Genomic DNA, 17,680 nt, shown 5'->3' on the forward strand with positions numbered 1-17,680 from the left:
TGACTGAGCTTGTAGTGCTTAGATATACTGTCAAAATAGCAGTGGGGAATTAAAATCATCACCAGAGTTATGCACAGGACTTCCTGTGTCTGCAAGTGAATTGAATGAAACAAGCTGACCTATGATTTTAAGAATTATAAAACAAGTTTGTCAGGAGAAGGAATGTCCTGATCTGTAAATATTCTGAATTAATAGTAGCTGATATACAGTTTTTTTTTTTTTACTGTAAAATCAAATAGCTGTCTTTGTTTCATTACTGCAACACACACATTTTAAAGTCACACATGTTCACATTCACAATGGGACTGCTTGTCACAAACTTTTCAACATTTCCAGAGACATTTTACTTCACTATGTTTCAAAATGAGAAGCTAATTGAAGTGACCAATCATTAAATGAATATAAGTGCATCACAGGCTTGAGTCTGTTCTGTCAGGCTACCACTGTTTACCATCTTTGTTGAGTGTGTCTTCTCCTTCTGTCAAAACAGAAGTTTTTGAACTTGAGCTGTGTGACACGAGGGAATTGATGTATCCACTGTCTATTTATAACACAGAGAGCAGGTGTGGTGATACACAGAGGCAAAGTGATTGGCTGGGATCCTCAGAGGACTCTTTGTGCTTGTGTAAATACACACACACTTGAATCTGTTCTGTGAAAACATGCAAGCACACAAACATACACACCAACACACACACACACACACACACACACACACTGATCTACTGTATATACATCAAACCTTATGAGGGTGTAGGCACATGCATGTACAGTAGGCCTGTATGCATACAAGATTACATGTGTGTGCATGAACACATACTGTACATCCAGTCAATAAAAGATTTACAGCTTGCTGCTGGCACCCACACAGATAACCAAACACACATTTTCATTCAAGCAACTCAAAGTCTTTCTAAGTGTTATGAAACGAAAGGGGAGACAAGATGCTCTTCACAATATCAGCTTCTTGTCCCCTGAGGCTGGAGCAGATCCACACCAACAAACAGATCAACTGAGTGTTGTTGTGTTAACAACTATTCAGAGAACAACCTGTGACCATATTTTATAAACTTCAGCAGTGAGGTTAAAGTGGTTGAGAAGAAGTAGGCAGGAGGTGGTGAAGTACTGCATGTCGACCCACACTGCATGGCACCACAGAAAAAAGCAACAGCTTTTCATGGGAATCAAGGGTGGGAGGAAGATAACTGTGTTTGTTTGTGCCTTTCATTGTGGTCACTTGCATCTCCACCGTTACCTTCACCCTCTTTCCTACCCACCGCAATACAATGCCTTGATCTTCATGTTGCATTTGCATGACCGGCAAGACGTTTTGCATATCTACAGTATGAGTGGGCTAAGACTATGGAATGGATTGGAAGTGGAAGTAAAGCAATGTCCTAGCTTAAAACTATAAGAATATTTAATTCTTTAATCATTATGAATTATATAAATGAAGCAAATGTTGGTCGGTGGTGTAGGGTATTGCAGCACTTTTGAAGAACACATACTGTACATCAGATTAATTCTATCACATATTAATTTTTGGAGAAGGGGTGGGAGAGAGTAAAGGTATACTTCTTTTCACTGCATTTCGAGTTAGTTATTTGTTTTGTATATTTTGTTTGCATACATATATATACTTTTTCTTGAACCTCATTTGCTTCCACATACTTTCACCTACAGACTTCATTCAAATTTTGATCTGTAGACAAACTTCTCATGTATTCAACCTGTGTACAACTTTTTCATATTTTATACCGTTTTTGAGATAAATCCTTTAAAAGCACATGTGCATTTCTGACCAATTTCACACTTTTCAATGAGTGTGTATTGCGTCGGCCAGAATGAGTGACATCATCGCTAGAGTGCAGGAGAGCCAAAAAAGCGACAGTAACATTTCTTCTTAAACTGCCACCAAAGGTACAAATGAAACTCTACACTCATGATTTTGGAAAAAGTTTGTAGCCACACTTGTCTTCTGTCTCAAAATGTCATCAAATATGCACAGAGACTTAGAGAATAATTTTAAATATTTTTTAAATGCAGCTAGGGAGCTCTCTGCTCCCGTTCACCCTAGTTCATTTTTTTCAGAGCCGAGCAGATGGAGCTCCAGTTTGTAACTTGCTGTAAATGGCATTATACTTTGTTTAAACTCACCAAAAACAGTCACACCTTGCACAGAAGTCCCCTATTTCTACTTCGTGCTTATATTTATACTATTCTGCTAAACTTTCAGCTATCATTGAATAATCTCACATTCATGAAAGTCTCAACCTCCCATTACCTCAAGTATTGCCATAGTCCAGTCACCTGAGCAGTCTTGTTAGTGTATCAACCTCTTCTAACTGTAACTACTACCACTTGGTCTGGCTTATTTTCAGATCTTGCATGAGCAACCTTGATAATGCATATATGCCCCCCACCTTTTCTCTTTACCTCTTTCTATCTTGGTTTGTCTTAACATGTTTCTTGTTTATACCACTGCTCTAAGGCAACTGTGTGCTCTCTGTGGCCTAGTGGCAGAGTAAAGGTCTACTGACCATGAGCTCGTGGGTTTGATTCCTCCCTTGGTCATACCTTTGCATGTTGATCACTACTTGCACTATTTGTTCAGCAATGACGTTCAGCTGCTTTCAGCATTCACATGTATTTCCTTCAGGAAATACAATTTCTAGTTCATTCAAATATCTCTCAAAAAAACCTTTCGGCCAAATTTGGACCCATTATTTCCAACTTGCTTTCAGTTTGATGATCTGTTGACGAAATGATACCCTCTCCTAAATTCCACCCTAATGTCCTATTATTCAACAATCACTCCATTATAATATGCGGTAATCTTATTTCCTTCCCCAGCTGGTCAGGAAAGGGCATCCATATTTTGTCAGACATCATACTGTACATGAATAGACTACGAGCATTTCAGGAACTGAAACAAATGTTCAATCTTCCAGGCACTACTTTCTTTTTTTACTTACAGCTGAGATATGCTCTGAATGCCAATGGGGTTCCCTGGGACACAAATATGTACACTCCCTCTATCCACCTTTTTCCGAACGTCAAAAACGTAGCCTGTTTTGCCGGTTTTGGAATGTTATGTTTACGTTTCCATGGTTTCAGTAGCCGCGGTAAATGCATGGATTTTTTTTTTTTTTTCCCCCAATGAAAATCTGTAAAACGCATGGATCATCACAGCAGCTTTTAACAGTGGATATCACACAAATTGACATCTGTGTTAAAAGCCAGCGTTAATTGATAGCTTTCAGTGACGTCACTTCCCAGGGACCTGGCGGTCAAAAGCAACATTCCAAAGTGGCCCCGCAATGGACTTTCTATGGACAAACAACCGAGTAATGACTTAAATCATCTGCCAGCAGCCGAGAAAGAAAGATATAAAAACAGCTTTGAAGTTTTGGGCACTTGTGACCCATATTCAACACCAGCTGCTGTATACCAGCTGTTTAAAATGACCAGTTCCCTGCCGAAGCTCGAGTTGGGCGATGTTTACATTTACCTGGTGGAGAATCCATCATCCTCCACCACTTGCAACCAATACCTCCGGTGTTATGGCTCAACTGGTGTCTGATTAAAAGCCCCATTTTGTAGTTTTTTGATCTTAAAATAATGTTTCTGAACTCGTTGAAGTGGTAGAAATGTACCTGTAACTTTCCTGTGTGGGAACACCGTCCTGGTACCGCAGCTCCGCTGAGCTCCACAGTCTGAGCTCCACAGTCTGAGCTCCAGCCCACTGAGCCCAGGCTCCCTGCTCCTCTCACCCACAAACCAGGTAACGGGGGTCGGGACCGACCGCGGCGCGGCGAGGACGATGTTGTTATTGTATTTTCAGAGTGTTTTCCATTAGTTCGTAACTTTAACATGACAGGCTTTGTCATACTGTGCAGTGTTGTGCAGAGTCAGAGTAGTGTGGCGCTGATTGCCTGAACAGGTTCACTCACAGAAGCATATTCGCTGCAGTAGGTTAACATGTGAACTGCGGCTTGATTTGTGAATTTGTGACAAATCTGCAGACGGAAGTGCAGCACAGCTGTTGTTCGGTACGGTAACCAGTTAAATCAGACACCAGTTGGGCCATAACACCGGTATTTTTGAAGCAGCAGGGAGCAGTGTGTGTTTTTCTGCCTTGTCCTAAGCCGCAGACAGCGGGGAAGTGGATTGTTTTGACCGCCAGGGGGGCGTTCCACACGGGCCGTGACGTCACATGAAAGCTATCAATAGATCCATGCGTTTACCGCAACTATGACAACGCCTGAAAACCATGGAAACGTAAAATTCCACCAAACCGGCAAACCGGAAGCCAGTTTTGACCATAGATGACGTTCGGAAACTTGTGGATATACAAGCTGTGTCCCAATTCAGGGGCTGCAGCCTTCGGAGGACCCAGCCTACGCGGTCTCCGGAGGCAACGGCTTCGGAGGCTCCTCCGGGGGCCGCATCAACGGTCGGTAAATGGGACGGTCTAGCCTTCAGAGCATTTCCTGATCCGAACGTAAACAACGGCGTAACGTAAACAACGGCCGGACGTTAAACATTTAAAAGTGGCGCTTGCAACAGCTCTACCGCTCCTCCGCCCCTCACTTTTTTTTTTTTTTTTTTTTAAAGAAGTAGAATCAATACAAGGGCAGTTATCATTAATATACTAATAAACAAACCACTGAACAGCAGCCAGGGGGGTAGGCTATTGAATAGAGAATAAAGAGAGCACAAGTAATGTGTTTTCATAGCTTTCTTATTAAAAGTTGTCACAGATGCTTTGCCTCCGCTCCTCACCTGTGCAGCCAGAGCAGAGCAGAGCAGAGCTCAGCAGCGGGCAGCCACACCTCCGAGCCGGCCGCAGAGCCGGGTTACCATGGCTACAGCACAGAGCTGCTCCGTTCGATAGCTAACGGCTAGGTTGCTAATAACAACAACGGTGCAGCAAAGCATCTTGGGATACGGGAGGCCGCGAAGGATAGTAGCGGTGCATCCTCCGAATGCAGGGGAAAGGAGGCTGCATTTGGAGGCTGCATTTGGAGGACCCTTCGAATTTAGACGAATTGGGACAGCCTTCGCGCAGCGCTGTGACGTAATCGGCCTTCAAATCCACCCTCCGAAGGATGCAGCCCCTGAATTGGGACACAGCTACAGACTACATGTATACACTTCAGGTTCTCCCCGAAAGCCTTTATCCAAATTGTATGGCACATACATTAGCTGGTCTAGAGTATGGTCCAACATTCGACTCTGGAATCCAGACCACCAGATGATTCATTACAATTACTTTTTGAGAAACCCTCTCACTCCACAAAAGTTGGCCAAGTTTTCTCCCAAACACTCATCCAATTACATATTGCACCCAGGGGCACATATTTTCACATAATGTGGGACTGGACTGAAATCAACACCTTCTGGCAATCAGTTCTATCACTGTTGTCCTCCATTATCAGCAAAACTCTCTCTTTCACACCGATGTTGATTTTGCTAAACAATGGTTCTGATTGTCATTGTCTCAGTTCCCAACCGCCGCATTCGCCTAGCTGGCATCACTGCAGCAAAAAAATTGGTAGCTATCCACAATGGCTCACATCTGTTGTGGACATCTTAAACTTGGAGATTTTAAAGTTGTACGGATGTTGTTGTACTTGCCAGGCTTCAATAAAAAAAAGTTCTTCACAAAAAAAAACTTTTCAATTGCAAAAATACATGGTGCTCAACAGGTGAATATAGCAGTACTGGAAAAGGGAAGAGAACATAATAAAACATTTTTGGTTTCACAACATACATTATTATGGATAAGCGCTTTTTTAGGGGGGGTTTTCTTTTGTCCTCTTATTTTGTGTCCTTGTCTTGTTTTGTACAGTATGATTGTTGGTTGTTTGGGGTTTTGTTGTTTGTATGTTCAATAATGATTTGTATGGACTGTTTGGTAATTTTTAAACCAAATCAAATGAAATAAATAGAAAAAGTTGATGACAAAAAAATTCTAAAAGTTACATTATTGTTCAATTTATATTGTCAATCTAAACATTTAACTGAAATGTTGTGTTTTATTTCTCCATAAACCCTTTTTTTTTAAAGGGACAACGAGGAGTTTTGGAAAAGCGAAGTGTTTTCACACTACATTTATGAGCCTCCGCGTGCACCGTGAAATTCTTTGACCGGTGCAAGACAGACTCATGTTTTCATTAATCAAGAATTAAAGTCAGAGGTTCGAAGACGATCACATACCGTCGTAGTTCCGACCATAAACGGTTATTCTCATGAATTGCCGGGCAGCATCCGCGAAACCGAAAGTAAGGAAACGCTGGTTGGCTCGCCCAGCATTTCCGCCACCACTAATAATAACAAAATAACGATAGAGACAAAACAATATATTTATCAAAAATGGGCCCATTAACAAGTGTGGGTAACGTAGATTCATCCACATTAATATGAGACTTTTTTATTGCCACGGAATTTTTCATTCTGCCGCTGGAGAAACTCCTCGTTGTCCCTTTAAGTTAAACCTTTAGACCATGCAGGATTTGCTTTTATTTTGAAATAATGTGATTTTAAATGATGACTGTTGTTTTATTTGGATGTTTTTTTATGAATATGGACCACTTAAAAACAGTACTCAAATCAGATTGAACAACAACAACATACGATGTCAGTGGGCTATATATAAAAAAAAAGCACACACAAACACCATCAGTTAAGTATGATGGCTTGTCCCTTTCATTTTTTAGAGCATTTTTATGCTCTTACGATATCTATTTCATTTCTTATCCCGGAAGGTTTTGAACTTCGGTGACCTCAATCTTTGACACCCCCTTCATACATACTGTATAGGCTACCTGCTTTTTGAGGACAGCCCAAAGCAGATTGATTGATGTGTTTTTTATCACATGTATCACATACTATATTGATAGTATCAGCAAGCAGCTGGAGCAAAATGTAGCTCACTAAAATGATAGGCTACTGTAGAATATCAGTGTCTTTATCTGTGGGGTTCCACTTTGTCCAGAAGATGGCACTATTGACATGTGGATTTCAGCTCTTGAATCTCTTTTTCTGCCGTGACAGGTGGAACACAGAAACTTTTGTCTTCACGTGTCCTTTGAACTGGCTGGATAGGCAGAATTACACCAGTGGTTTACTATAGCTCAATTCACATGCCATCTACAGTAAATGTACTGTTTAGTTTCACCATACATGTGCTGTGCTTTTAGAACTTATTTGTTTCTCCTCCTTTATAAGCAGGTTTTGGGATTGCTCTGTAGCATAACACTAGAAGAAGCACTTACTGAGTACACTATGTCCCATAGGGCAGGTTGGTCAGTGATAAGCGATAAGTTATTTTGTTTTAGCTGCAGTTACTTGAATTGTTCACCTCTAATTAAAAACCAATGCAAGCACTTGGCTTTTATGTTGTAGTCAGGATGAAATCCAATACTTTACTTTATTTGTTTATTTGGATGGGACAGTGCACATTAATGATTAATGATATATCCTCTGATACATGTAGAACTGAAATGAACCAATTAAGTTGAAATAATGACTGTAAACAGGTTGGATGTTGTGTTGACACACTGTCAGTGTGCAGACACATGCAAAATGCTACAATCTCATCACAATGAATAAAAGGCACTTTTGAAACATGTGTCAAACAAACAGGTGATGTAACCTGATAAATTAACTTAGAGAAATGATTACCAAAGTAACAAATATGAAGTCATAATGTCCTAGGAAAAGAAGTTATCTTTCATCATTTCATCTCACATCTGATGGTGCTTCAATTGACAGTCACCGTCCATGTCCTTCAAGTTAACTCATTGAGTGCCATATATACTGTACGTCAATCAAAATACAACACGTTAAAGCTCCTTTTTTAGCTGTAGTTTTACAAACTTCATTTCTCCAGGGGTAGAAATGTAGTTTGTTTAAACTATTGCCGGGCTGAACTACATGTAGTTTCACAAGCTACAGTACGCTTGCAAAGTAGCTTCCCCAACACTGCATGTAAGTTCAGTTGTCTGTGTCTTTCTTTCTCTCTACCTTGCTGCAGCTCTACCTTTGTAGTGCCGGGTATCTAGTTTGTTTATTCGTCAACTGACTTGTTAACATTTGTAAATTCATGTTAAATAGAATTTTTCAGAATTTTTATTTTATTTTATTGCTGTCTTGGCATTACTAGAATTGATAGATAACAAATATTCAAATCTAGTTGACATTAATGCAGATACTCTTTATACAGTGTTAATGTCGACATGGAGCCCTTCACACACTTGTCACTGTTCACTGTCTATTTTTGATCAGAGCATTTGATAAGCTATTGTGGCTGTTAATGGCTTTATAAACCTGTTGCATGACAGACAATGTGTTGCAACTCAACATATCTACTGCAATTCATTATAGATTCTTCACTGCTTTTGGTTCCATGGTCTGGACTAAATGGAAATATTACTGACAAGAAAAACACTTATAAATGATCATTTCTAATATCCTACAAGTAGCTGGGGGGGAACATAGGACCTGGGGAACATAGAACAGAAAACACTGACTTTCCACCCAGAAAGTCTCACAACAAAACAAAGAAAAAGACCAAAATAGATACGGGGGGGAGGGGTCACCGTCACACAGGATTAGAAGCCCATATGGGACGGGTTCAGTTTTTGGTTGCATGTTTTCTTCATCTTACTGTGTTTAAGTTATAAAATATCACATGTGTTGCTTTACTATATTGCATGTTGTGTTGCTTTGTTTTATTCTTGCAGCGGTTGTGTTATTTTATGTTCTTACAGGTTTTGATTATGTTGAACTGCATGCAAGTGTTTTCATTTACTACTGACCCTGAACTACACACATACTCGGCAGACTAATCAACATTATGAGCTACAGCTGGTAGAAAACGCCGCTCCTCATGCAGGTGAACAAAAGGCGAGAAGACCACCACCACTGCAGAGACCACGTACACCTGAAGAACAGCAGCCCACGTCTGTCCGGCCTAGATTCCAGCCTGGGTGAATAACAGGACATTATAGGAAAAGTGTGAGTGCCTCCTTTGGATATCAAGCGGCAGACTAGGGAAGGCCAGCTGTGGGGCCAGGCGGGAGGAGGCGAGTGTACTGTACGAGAGCTGCTGTGTTGGCCGGAAATGGGCTCTTTGCACAGCTCCACTACTTCCTGAACTTAGTGCTGCTCCTTCAATTCCTGTCTTACATTATTGGACAACCTGATTAATCCAGGTGTGTCTGACCATTGTGACTACTCAGACACACCTGGATTAATCAGGTTGTCCAATAATGTAAGACAGGAAACAAAGGAGCAGCATTAAGTCCAGGAAGTAGTGGAGCTGTGCAAAGAGCCCATTGGTGGCTCTCTTTTCTATACCATACAGGCAGATCGAGCACCAGGCAGTGGAAGCCACTGCGGCCTGATCAGAGGGAGGACTAGGACTGAAAAACTTCCCAGAAAAGACTGCATACTGGACCATCCTGTTTTATAATAAATACACTGTAAATTCCCAATTGACTTTATTGGTTCTTAACTCTGCTCAAACCTGATTTTACGAACCTGTGTTTCTTAAGAGTCCTTGGCTCTCCAACCTAGGTGGCGTTGTCGGCACTTTTATTTCTCCCCTATTCTAAATGATTATTTAGTCTTAGATTTTCCTTTTTAACCACGCCACACATAGGTGATGATTAAGACGGCTTTCATTTGTATAAGTCTGGCATTTATTTTGGAGCACAAACTTCCAGGCTCTACCTTTAACATTAGGACGCTAGAATTCTTGATACCAGCATGAAGAACAAGGCCCACAAGGACAGTTTATAATCCTCACTCATTGACCTCTGTCTTTTATGCAAATGTGTTTCTCTTCCTTCATTTGGGGTTTCAGTTCCTATCTACGCCATTTCAGGACTCCCCTGTTCTTCATTTGAATTTCCTTTAGATACAATGATATTGTATTGTTAGTAGGAGCTTGGACATTGTAACAGCATCGTATCAGTTTTAGGGCCTCCGTTCCTGGCTTTAATAACTCATGATTTATTGGAGAGCCATTGTCTTCATTGTAGTTATCTCATCTAAGACACTCTGTGAAAGTTAATTATTAATATACGTATACCTCAGTATTAGATATTAAGTACAAAACAATTTCCTAACATTCTTGTAGTTCATAAAATCACACAGACACTTGTTTTGTCTTTGTTGATGCTTTATTGGCAGATTTTGCAACTGAGGATGAGGAAAAGCCATGAACAGATTACGGTAAAGGTTATGTCAAATTCTATTTTCACACAAGTCAAAGAGATGGAATATAAGAAAATAAAAGTGTAAAAGATGCCATTGCCTATAACCAAGATATTCACCGTACAATCATACAGTTATCCTGTTATCATCTAAAGCCTATATGAAACTAAGGAAAATAGAAAAGAATACATTATTGTGAGATAATAAAACCAAACCAACACCAGCATTGTCTTTGTTGATGCTTTTCTTATAGATTCAATGGTAAACATGTCAGAAAACAGAAGAATAAAAACTTTGATTTTCAGAGATGTGAATATTTTTTCACAGAAATGAGTAACAATTTAAAAGCAAAATAGGTGACAAAAATAGGCAACAGATGTTGTCTTTCTCCATCTTATCTCAACAGCTGACCTCCACCTGACTGACTGAGCAAGTTTGGCTGTTTGTCCCCTGACTCTCCAGCAAGGACCCCGTTTCTTGTGTAGAAGACCTTGGACAGAGAGGGACTCATTGGGGAAGATATGTAGTCCTGACACTGTTGACCACCAAGACTTGGTGCACACTGCACTTTGTAGGAGAAGAAGAAGGTACCATGATTTAACATGCAGCTGTCTGTCACTGTCCCACTACGCAGATCAAATGAGCACCTACCAAGCAGATCACTATTCCAGTAAGTATCCTCATCATAAATACTGAACGTAAGTTTGTTTTTCATGTTGATGCTGATACTTCCAAATTCAAATCTCTCTGGCCATCTAGGATTGTCGTTGTTACTTATGATCATAGTGCGCTTTGACTGATCACCATATTTGACCTCCACTGAACCATCTGTCTTACCCCACTTATCACCATAGAGATCCTGTGCATAAAGCTTAAATACCTCTAGAGTTGCCAGACCTTTGGCAGCAGGACAGCAGTTTGACTTCATATTCTGATTACTGTTACAGACACAAGCACAAGGATCCCTTGTGCCAGATTTGTGCCCAATCTTACAGGTTTCTGAACATTTCTTCAACACAGCATTTTTCTTGATGTACTTCTCCACCTCTCTCTTGAGTCCGGCCTGCGCAGGATGACCGTTTGGCAGTATGGTGTGCAGGGGCTTCAAGTTGTATCGGACTACATCAGGGATGGTTTTCAGTGAGTTTAGCCAGTTGTTATACACAGAAGGATTTGATTGGCCTTGAAAGAGGATATCAGCTCCTTCAATGTTTCCACCAATGACCTCTGTGTTACGCTCATTATACGTGCTGCTGAAACTTTGGTTGTGGTTTAATTTCTTCTTTTTTTCCTGACAGTGCTTGGTCATGGCCTCTACACTGGCTGTTTTGGCAAAACTCGCTGAGGCCTCGACTGACAAACAATCTTTCACCTCTGTTGAGGACATTCCGTTCATGGTAGCCTCACAAGTCTTGACAGCAGTGATTGCTTTTATTTCTCCTCCCAGAGACACTTTTAGGATGTAATGTGTACCATAGGTATCGATTAGATCGCGATACGATGACTCATCTTTTTGTGTATAGGAGGGAAGGGAGTTGACAGCTGTTTGAAAATCATGACTCAGTGGAGGATTTGTTGTCACTCTGTAGCTGTGAAGAGGAGAATTTACATCTTATGGTTTATGGGTTTTTTTAAGTATAGTTTCAGCATAATTATTGTCACTGTACTGTGAAACAAAGCACCAGAGTCAAAAAAAAATCAAGCAAGCAAGGTTCACTGTTAATGTCAAGAAAATAAAGATTTGTTCACATACTCACTTATAGAATTTACAGTAGACTGACTGGCGAAAGAAGCTGTAACGGTCTTTTTTTGACTTTTGCATTCCAAAGGTTGCATCTCTGGAGTGGGAACCTCCTAAACCAACACCAACGGTCACACTGGGGTCTACAGGGACTTCAAGGCCGATCTTCCAATCATTGGACACAGATGATGTGGAGTCGTTGACAAGAGTTTCGACAGAATCATATTCAGTTGTGGAGACCTTTAAACTGCACTTGGGGAGGGTTCTCCAGTCCGCCACAGAAACTGGTACCTTCTGTTTTTCTCCATTCATGTAGTTGTTCCTGTACAGCTTGCAAGTGCCATTTTTGAGCTTCCATGTTTCAGTGTCGATGACATAGGCACCTTTCCGCTCCATGGTAACGATGTCAAAGCCTTCTCCACCCAGATTGTAACCAGGGACAAAGTGTGCCTTTTCACACTCTTGAGGTGTCCCAATGAAGCTCACTCTTGATGGCAGACACAGAGGACTCCATGCCCAACACAGGAGCATGAGTTGCCACAGCAGAGCCATCTGTAGCTGTATGGAAGATAAAATTACATGAATTGGGAAAAAAGGGGGGAAAAAAACGGCTGCAGACTGCACCAAGGTAAAGGAAGAATTTTAAATTTGTGAAATATTATTCTGGTCAAATTATTAGTGTCAGATGAGGACACTAAGGTCTTACCGTACTTTGAATGTTGACAGCCCACTCTGTTCAGTAACTTACAATATCTGAGCTATATTAATGTTATGTATATGAGGAGGTGGAGTCTTGACTTCCTTTGTTATTTTCACAACCTGAACTTGAGAACATGAGAAAGGGGTGGGGGTGTTAGGCATGACATTCTCATATGATTTATCAATGCCACTTTAACATAAAATTTTGTTTTGTTTTGTTTTTTGGGGGGGGGGGGGTTATTACCTTTAATCGATAGCGCAGTCGAGAGAGAGATAGGAAATGGGGAGGCAGAGAGTGAGAATGACATGCAGGAAAGGGCTGCCCGATGCGGGATTCCCCTAACATAAAGTATTTTAATGTAAAGTAGCATTACACTGTACATACATAGGCCTTTTTAATGTATTATATTAATTTCACACAATCAAACAATGAGACAAATAGCAAAATTATAGCCAAATACACAATTGTCATACATGAATTACACATAGTTTACTGTGGTACTACACCCAAGCTCCAAGGGAAAGCAAAACATGTCTAGTGAAGACACAATGTGGTCATTCTTGCATTGTATGTACAATAGCAACCAGAGGCTTATGTGTTGGGCCAATATGTTCCAAAATTGCAACTTTAACATTCATCTTAAGAAAGGCCACGAAAATATTGTAGTTGATCCTCTATCCAGTTCATCGTAAATCCACTTGTGGTAACTACTTGGCTCAGTCTTTTGTGTGTCTCTCAAATGTCTTGCTTTTTATTTTCTACCTGTTGTTTTTCCCCCTCTGCCTGCAGCCCAGTCATAACTGCCTTTTATCCTGTTTGCCTCATTCAGCTTGCTTCCTCATTTTGACTCTGTCCTCCTGGTTCTGCCCAAGGGGGCAGTTGTCGGTCTGAGAAGTGAAGCTCACTTCCGCGTTCAAAAAACTGCAGTCCCCCCGGCTTCCTCTGGGGGCTGGTACCAGAAGGGAGCATTCTCCATAGACCCCCATGTTAACTCATTGAGTGCCGCGCTCCTTTCCAAAGTTTTAGTCAAGTGTACCGGCAAATTAGACCATATTTGACTTTTTATTTTAGAGCCATAGTGTATTCTATATTATTGCCACCAACACATACTGTGGCTCATTTGAAAGGTTTAACTTTATCCTTCAAATGGCCACAAACCGTTTGTTTCTACGTGCCTCCGTTCCTGAGAAAAGTCAAGCTAAACATGGCTGGGTTTCACCAAAATCCCTCCTTTTTTTCTAGAAAAGGAGATAGAGCGTCTTTTATGAAAGGTGCGCTGTTTGTGCCTGTCGCTCTTCTCACACTCGCATTTCTGGATCAAAGGGCTCGTATAAGATAAATATACACAACAATTGTTGTTCTATTCACAAAACCACCATCGGGGGCGGGGGGGGCGCCACTAAACAACAATAACACAGACGCACCGTGCCGTGTCACAGCCTCTCGCCGCGGAACGTGAGGCTCTGCCGGCCACAGCGGCTCGCGAACACCGGTCCCGCCGGTGGTCGTGGTCCTTCTGTGGTACGGGTCGGTGGTGCCGGTCTGCTTTGACCCAGAGACCATCAGATTTTACCGCGGGGGGACTTTGGGGAGGACACGGTGTTGCTCCAGATGAAGACCGGGCGGGACTGTCGGCTGAGAGCTTCCTGGTTCAGCTCCCAGCTGCTGCAGCCTCGCGGGTGAGAGCGGAGCAGCTGCGGCGCAGCTGCGCTGCATCTGCATGCAGAACTCCGTTTGCAGAAGCTGAGTTATGATAAAAACTTCCAGATCATGAGCTGTCATGTGACTTTGATCGTCATCTATTTCAGTTCTCCTCGTCGTAGAGTCCCCAAATTTACATATAATGTGTATTAAAGTGTCTATTTTCATAATTTAAAAAAAAAGCAAAAAACGAAAAATTTCGTTTTTGGCACTCAACGCATGGGAACGAAAAACGAGAAATTACGTGGTTGGCACTCAATGAGTTAAAATAGCCGACTTTACATCCTCAATAAACATGATCAAAGCCTGGTACCATTACGTTTTTTGGTCTCAACCGATAGTTTCTACCCCCGCACACACTCTGAGGGGGGTGAATTTTTTAAAAACTCTACCGTTTTACTGTTATTAGGTTTAAAATTCTGGCCAATTAGGGCGCGGAAACGTTGAGTGACAGGTCCGGAGACCGCTGCTTCGAGGCCAGTGGGCGGGCCCTAGGCCGGCTAACGGCCGCACCGCTCAAATATGGCAAGTCAAATTCAACATGGCGCTGTTCAAACCCCCGTAGTAGCGGCACAAAACAGACCCCCCAAACCAATGGGTGACGTCACGGGTGCTACGTCCATTCTTTATACAGTCTATGGTTCTGCCTCAAGTTCCATGTGTGACAGTGGTGGTCCTGTCACTATGCCTCCAATTGATCATGTGCCCTGGCTACTTGGCCAAGGGGATGTCCCTTTGGGTGAGTGGCAAGCGCGCATGACTCTGACCCGGGAGGTGTGGGTTCAATCCCCGCCCGGGCCCTCTTCACCTTGCCGCATTCTGGCGTTGTTTGCAGGATCCATGTAGCACTAGTGGTGGGTCCATGGATTCCTAATGTGTGGCAGCCTGCGCGGAAGCACGAGGACGTGCTTGTGAAAAGAGGGGGAGAGATGCCACCCGGGCCCTCTTCACCTTGCCACACATGTCCTGTCCACCCCAGTCCTGCCCAGCCCTTACTCACAATCAATCAATCAATCAAACAATCAAGAACCTTATTTGTCCCCGAGGGACAATTAAGAAGCAAGTAGAGCAGCAAACAACCAAACAAAAAGAAAACAAAGGGAAAAAAAGGATTTATTTATTTTTAATTAATAAATACGTTGTGAATGGGAGTCTCTAGACATATAAGTCAGTTGAAGTGGAGAGGGGTGAGGGATGAGGGATGTGTGTGTGTGTGTGTGTGTGTGTGTGTGTGTGTGTGTGTGTGTGTGTGTGTGTGTGTGTGTGTGTGTGTGTGTGTGTGTGTGCGTGTGCGTGTGTTTATGTGAGCATATGTGTGCATGTGTGTACAGTTCATGAGTTCAGAGTTGAGGAGGCTGACAGCCCTGCAGACGAAGGTTGCCCTCCTCTGAGTCTTGCAAATGAGGCAGTGGAGCCTCAAACAGGATGTCCAATATTGTTAGAGCACACAGTAAAGGATTGTGGCAGGTGGTTTCTGTTCTAAAGGCTGATTGAATGGAACCAGCATGCAATTGGGCTTCCTTAGGAGGTGTACTCGCATCTGGCATTTCCTGAGGATCTCCTCTGTGTTGGAGGAGAATGTCATGGTCTTGTCTTGGTGTCATGTTCTTTGTGGTTAAGTTACTTCCTGTTTTACTTTGAAGTTCCTGTCTTGTTTTCCTGTGTTCTCCCTCCTGTTTGATTACCCCATGTGTCTCACCTGTGTCTGATTGCACCACCTGGTTCTTGTTTCCTGTATATAATAATACTGTATATAACCCTTTGTCTCTTGTCGGTTCATTTGTCATTATCGTCGTTCCATGTGTTGTTCCCAGTACCTGGTGTGTTCCTCCTGTCATCCCTGAGTCTGTTTTTCATGGTAAATAAAGACCTTTTTTGTCACCAACCTGCTCCTTGAGAGTCTGCATTTGGGTCCGAACATGTCGTTCCTGTGTGAAGTCTGCTGTTCTCCTCACCTGTTGCGCTTGAGAAGGTCATAATCTGTAAGTTATGATTATGGACGTGTATTGGTGCTTTTATTTTGTGTTATTACAGCCGATATGCTATTCTAATCAGTAAAAGCTACGTGTTATGAGTTAGCCTTTTGGTTGCTATTCAATACAGGATCTGTTGCTAATGTTAAGAACGTGAATTGGTTATTTTGCACATAGCAATAGTTTTGAATGTGAAATGTATATTTTTACACTGGAACTGAATGCTCTTTATTCTGTTTCTGTTGTCACAGTTTTACAAGTGACAAATGGTACACAAGTAAAGCTCAGAAGAATGCTACAAGTGACTCACGAGTGGTTACTGAAGCCATTTATGTTTAGCTCGCTGCATACACTAAAGCACTCAGTTTAGCCGAGGGCAGAAGAGCTCGTCTGTAATGTCCCTCTTGTATTGAAGCCCCAACATGAGAAATTGTTCCGAAAAAAATTAAATAAGTCTATATTTCAAGCTTGTTTGTAGCGGAAGCTCCCAGTGTCTCAGTTCACTGCTTTGCCTGTGTCTGTGCAAATCTCGCGCGATTTGCATTGACACCCGGTTCACGGCTCCGCAAATCGTGTGAGATTCCGGCAGAGCAACACTGGGAGCTTCCTCTACAAACAAGCTTGAGTAACACTTTACAATAAGGGTCCCTTTATTAACGTTAGTTAGTACATTATTAAGCATTAATATATAAACTATGTGTTAATTAATGCTGAGTAATGCATATATAATGATAACTAATTATTTAATAATTTATTAGGGGGTTATTAACTAACTTTGAGTAGTAAACATTAATTAGCTGCTTACTAATAGGCTACATTAATTTATGTGTTAACTAATCCTAAGTAATACATGAAAATGATTGTTAATATATCTGTAAACAGTTAATTAATGCTTAATAATGTACTAACTAACGTTAATTAAGGGACCCTTATTGTAAAGTGTTACCCAAGCTTGAAATATAGACTTATTTAATTTTTTTTGGGACAATTTCACATTTCGGGGCTTCAATACAAGACGGACATTACATACGAGCACTATGGAGGTATATGGATGTTTTTTGGTGTGTTGATGGCAGACACAGAGGACTCCATGCCCAGCACAGGAGCATGAGTTGCCACAGTAGAGCCATCTGTAGCTGTATGGAAGATAAAATTACATGAATTTAGAAAAAAGAACAACAGCTTAGTAATGCACACTTAGAATGAAGAATTTCAATATAAATTGGACTGCACTATGGTAAAGGAAGAATTTAATGTGAAATATTATTCTTGTCAAATTATTAGTGTCAGATGGGGATACTGAGGTCTTACCGTACCTTGGCTGTTGACAGCCCACTC

At 41.6% G+C, this 17,680-nt stretch overlaps 1 protein-coding gene across 1 annotated transcript; it reads right to left on the reverse strand.

Moving 5' to 3' along the window:
- Positions 1-10,616: 10,616 nt before the first annotated feature.
- LOC146991413 (perforin-1-like) lies at positions 10,617-12,530 on the reverse strand. The gene is made up of 2 exons (XM_085770460.1): positions 11,985-12,530; positions 10,617-11,816 (listed from the first exon to the last, which is right to left on the reverse strand). Exons 1-2 carry the CDS (start codon positions 12,518-12,520, stop codon positions 10,622-10,624), a joined length of 1,731 nt encoding a protein of 576 aa, XP_085626586.1. The 5' UTR covers positions 12,521-12,530; the 3' UTR covers positions 10,617-10,621.
- Between the last annotated feature and the right edge of the window lie 5,150 nt (positions 12,531-17,680).

Source organism: Trachurus japonicus, chromosome 1 (assembly GCF_045865225.1).
Source record: "Trachurus japonicus isolate A0001 chromosome 1, Traja_1.0".
Classification (NCBI taxonomy): Eukaryota; Metazoa; Chordata; class Actinopteri; order Carangiformes; family Carangidae; genus Trachurus; species Trachurus japonicus.